General features: G+C 42.4%; 1 protein-coding gene across 1 annotated transcript in view; it reads right to left on the bottom strand.

Moving 5' to 3' along the window:
* Window positions 1-17: 17 nt before the first annotated feature.
* LOC114635509 (transmembrane protein 184C-like) overlaps window positions 18-4,720 on the bottom strand; it is a 9,485-nt gene continuing 4,782 nt past the window's right edge. Inside the window, exons 5-7 of the mRNA XM_028784063.1 lie at window positions 3,614-3,819; window positions 1,858-1,932; window positions 18-361 (exon numbers count right to left, since the gene is read on the bottom strand). Of these exons, the coding sequence (XP_028639896.1) occupies window positions 256-361; window positions 1,858-1,932; window positions 3,614-3,819 (387 nt within the window). The 3' untranslated portion in view covers window positions 18-255. The remainder of the gene's footprint in view (window positions 362-1,857; window positions 1,933-3,613; window positions 3,820-4,720) is intronic.

The following is a 4,720-nucleotide window of genomic DNA, read 5'->3' as shown; positions in this document are numbered from 1 at the left end:
CAAAAAAAATAGTGCCTGATAATATTTAGCTACAGAAACTAATTTAATACAATTAAGAAGATGATTATTGGGCTGGAGAGATGGCTCAGCGGTTAAGAGCACCGACTGCTCTGCCAGAGGTCCTGAGTTCAACTCCCAGTAACCACATGGTGGCTCACAACCATCTGTAATGGGATCTGATGCCCTGTTCTAGTGTATCTGAAGACAGCTACAGAACTCATATAAATAAAAAATAAATCTTTAAAAAAAAGATGATCATTTACTTACCAGTTGTGACAAATTGTTTAATATAACGAGGTAGGTCCAAGCATTTGAGAAACTGAAGTTCCCCTCATCGTACACGCCAAGCAATTCACACGCTCTGAAAGGCGGCAAAAATCAGACAACTTTATGACTAACCGAGCAGACTTGTATCTTACGATATATCCTTTAGAGACTGAGGTTTTACTTATGAGTGTTCTCATGTATACCTGTGCTGGGTGTGCACGCAGTGCCCTGTGGCCTGAGAAGGGCATTGCATACTGGAGCGAAGATGGCTGTGAGCACAGGTGGCCCTAGGAACCACACCTCTGCAAGAGCTCTTAACCACGCCCACCCTCCAGTGTTGAGCGTGGATTTAAGGGACAGCAGCAGTGCTTAAACTTTCGAATCAGTTTTTTAGAAAGCCTATGGGTGACCACGTGATTTTGGTCAAAGATGGTTCAAAACCTGACTGATGGAGTAACATTTTTCTAGAAATGTATGACTATTCCTTTTAACCAAAAGAAATTACAAACTAAGAACCATTAAGCCAGAGAATAACTTCCTAATTCTGGAAAGCCTGACTGATAAACATGACTACAGCTCCCTTTCCCTGTAAATTATCTTGGATATAAATATTTAAAGGGCCAGATCCCCTCCCCTAAGGACATTTTACCACAAGTATTAACTTATACGCTCACCCTATTTCTAAGCAGCAAAGAAATAAAGCTTATTTCCATAAATGATTCTACCTCAGTGAGAGGATAAAGAGTTGAACTGTTTTCTTTTATTTTGTGAGTTGCAGAATGTAAGATCTAACAGAAAATCATATAAATGGACATTTTGGGATTTTTAGGGAACAAATTCCCAGGTGGTTTGATTAAGCCTCACATTTTGACATCAAACAGTTTTTGTGTGTGTTTAAAATCTGCTCGCCTCCGCCTCCTGAGCGCTAGGATTAAATGTGTGCAACAGTTAAAGTGGTAATAAACTTAACAGCACAGAAGATACATCTGTGTGACTAACCCAACCAAAGGAGCATATTCTCATATTCTCTCTCTCTCTCTCTCTCTCTCTCTCTCTCTCTCTCTCTCTCTCTCTCTTGGTTTTTCAAGACAGGTTTTCTCTGTGTAGCCCTGGCTGTCCTGGAACTCACCCTGTAGACCAGGCTGGCCTTGAACTCAGAAATCTACCTGCCTCTGCCTCCTAAGTGCTGGGATCAAAGGTGTGCGCCACCACTGCCCGGCCAACATGCTCTCAATGGGTATGAATCTTATAATTTTTTGCACTGTTCACCATAATGGAATCCAGCTCTTAAACACGTGGTTTTATAGCAGACCAGACTTTCACTGTTAATCAACTCTTTTTCTACTTGTTTTTCCCATATAAGAGCATAGGTTGTTAAAGACACAGCCCAGACCAGCCTTATACTCTCAATTCTCCTGCCTCTACCTTCCAAGTGCTACGATTATTTGCCATGAACTTGGTTTCTGTGGTGCTGGGGATTAAATACAGGGCTTTGTGCATACAAGGCAAACACTATTAATTGAGCCATATCCCCAGGCATCTAGTATGAAGACAAAAAAGAAAAAAACAGTAAAGGCAAGTCCTACTTACAATGCAGTGGCAGTGGTGATGAGCCGTACCATGGTGTACTGCAGCATTCCTAGCTTGCACCTAAAGAGCAGAATTCTGCAAAGGCAAGAGAACACGGTAGCTTAGCTACTTTTTGGCAGCAGGGTACTAATCCCTGTGACAAGTGACATCAACTGTATTGAATTCTGCCAACTTTATTCTAAAAGGTAGGAGGGTAAGAAGACGATGGCAACAAGGGAGCCTGAAGCCCATTTGAAATGATTTAATAACTTTGTCTCTGAAAGACACCCCCTCCCCCAGCTCCACTACAGTGCAACAGAACAAGATGGAAGGCATTGGGCCCTTAGTCTTTTCTCGCCTCCTACTCCTGCCAGGATCACCTCAAATCAACAGGCCCAAGTGATCCAAATTTGTGAGCCAAATACAGCCGATCATGGCAGGAACTCTGCCAGTGACAGAAGCTGCCTAACAAAGCTGCGGGAGCAAAACTGAGGCACCACTCAGCTGTGTCAACCGTGCACTCGTGCGTGTGCACTTACGTTCTCTCTGCTTGACAGCAGATGTGCTGCTAGGTGCCTTTCTCACCATGATGAGTGCACCCTTCAACTGTGAACCAATACTAACCCTGGGATTCTTAAGTGGCTTCTGGCAGTTTTTGTCACAGCAGTGAGGTGAGTAACTCAAGCTCTTTGTGTAGAACATACAATCTTAACCTTTTACTTTAAGAACTGTGTTTTAAAAACTTTTAGTGGCCCACACTTTTAATCCCAGCACTCAGGAGGAAAAGTAGGTGGATCACTGGGAGTTGGAAGCCAGCCTGGTCTACAGAGTGACTCCAGGACAGCTAATGTTACACTGCCTCGAAAATACAAAAAGAAAAACCAACCAACCAACCAACCAAAAAAAACCCACTTTTTAAAAAGAAACATTTTTAAAAGATTTATTTATTTTATTTATATGAGTATATTGTAGCTGTCAGACACACTAGAAGAGGGCATCAGATCCCATAACAGATGGTTGTGAGCCACCATGTGGTTGCTGGGAGTTGAACTCAGGATCTCTGGAAGAGCAGCCAGTGAATGCTCTTAACCACTGAGCTATCTCCCAGACCCACTTTTTTTTTTTTTTTTTAAAGGCTTATTTACTTTGTGTATGAATGCTCTGCCCGCATGTGTGTGTGTCTGTGTGTGCATTCCAGACGTGTGCCCATTGGGTTCCCTGGAACTGGGGTTATGGATGGCTGGAATGGCTAAGGGTCACTACTCAGGTGCTGGTTACCTAACCTGGGTCCTTGCAAAAGCAACAAGTGCTCTTAAACCCAGAGCCATCCCTCCAGCCTTTTAGTAAGTGACACAGGCTTACTCACCTTCCTTTACTGTCACACAGGAATAGAACACAGCTTTTAATTGCTTTTGTTTCCTGTCATATATTGTCTTCCCACCTAATCAACTTCATTTAAGTAGCTAGCAGTGGATCACATACAAGAGCTGTAGGTGCCAATTCCCGAGTATAAAAAAAGATGATAAATAAATATCTTCTAAGGGTTTCTTCTGCATATACTGATAAACATTTCATTGAGTGAGCAGTGTAAAAATAAAAACAAAAAACCCTCCTAACACGTGTATTATAAAAAGGTATTTTGTTATCTCTCAAACTGTGCTACATGCTAAACAGGGTAAGGGCTCTGCCTGTTGTTTGTGCCCCGCTCACAGCAGTGTGGAGCAGAGAGCCGACTGATATTTAAAAACCCTGCTTCTGTAAAGCCAACCATACTTACTCTCCCATAGCCCATGGAGGACAGCAGCATAAGGGAGGAAGGTGGTTTTGCTGATCTTTAGCTTCTAGGTGTAGCATCAAGTTGGGAAATCGGATTGTCAAATAGTTGGTAAGGAATATCATAAAGTTATAAATGACATACGCTTCGTAACACTCCCTGCAGGTATCCACGTATATTGCAATTTTGGGGAATTTCAAAGCCAGCCACTGTGGAGAAGCAAGGATGTTAAAGAAGAGCAGTAGCCAAAATACTATTTCCACTCAGTTCCACTCACAGACAGCCAGAAAATCGGGGTCTTGTCGTATGCTAGCAGTAAATTCTAAAGTAACACAGAAGAACTCATCTGGGGAGGAGGGCAGGAATACTGAGGACTAAACAACGCAAGGCTGCATTCCATTACTGAGCTACAGCCCAGGTCCTGCAAACATGCTTTAAAGTCCAATAAAGCATCTTTGATACAGTTAAACAAAAACATAAGCGTTTGGGGTAAATAATGAATGTAAAATGGAAAGTTAGTTGTGTTCTCAGAAATAATTTGAAATTGAGAAAAAGTATCATCACAGTAAATGCCACTGAAGACATTTATTTTTTTTTTCCTTTTTGGTGGTGTTTTGAAACAGGGTCTATGTACCATCGTTCTGAAACTCACAATATAGACCAGACTGGCCTCCAACTCAGAGTTCTCTGAGTGCTGGGCTTAAAGGCACGCACCACCACGTCTGGATGAAGACATTGTGTGCATATCTAACTGCCACAGTACTTGTACCTACTACGGAAAGTTTCCCAACCGCCTTCTCTTCTTCCTCCTCTTCCTCTTCTTTTGGTACAAATAAAAGAGTTAACTAAAAAGTGTGATAGCGAACTATCAGCATCCTTATCAGAACTGCAAGTATGGGTTCAGTCAACCCAGGAGCAGAAATATTCAAAACAACCCCCAACCCCATACAGACCAGACTGGCCTTGAACTCAGATTCTCTTACCTGTCCACAGCACTAGTATTCTACCAAGTGTCTTTCGTAAGTCACCTAGTGACGACTAAGAATAGGAGAGGTGTGCCTACGTCTTCATATGCTGATGCCTGTGCCTACGTCCTATGCTGATGCCTGT

This window comes from Grammomys surdaster, unplaced genomic scaffold (genome assembly GCF_004785775.1).
Source record: "Grammomys surdaster isolate TR1022 unplaced genomic scaffold, NIH_TR_1.0 110593, whole genome shotgun sequence".
Classification (NCBI taxonomy): domain Eukaryota; kingdom Metazoa; phylum Chordata; class Mammalia; order Rodentia; family Muridae; genus Grammomys; species Grammomys surdaster.
This window is presented reverse-complemented; position numbering and strand designations above follow the sequence as displayed.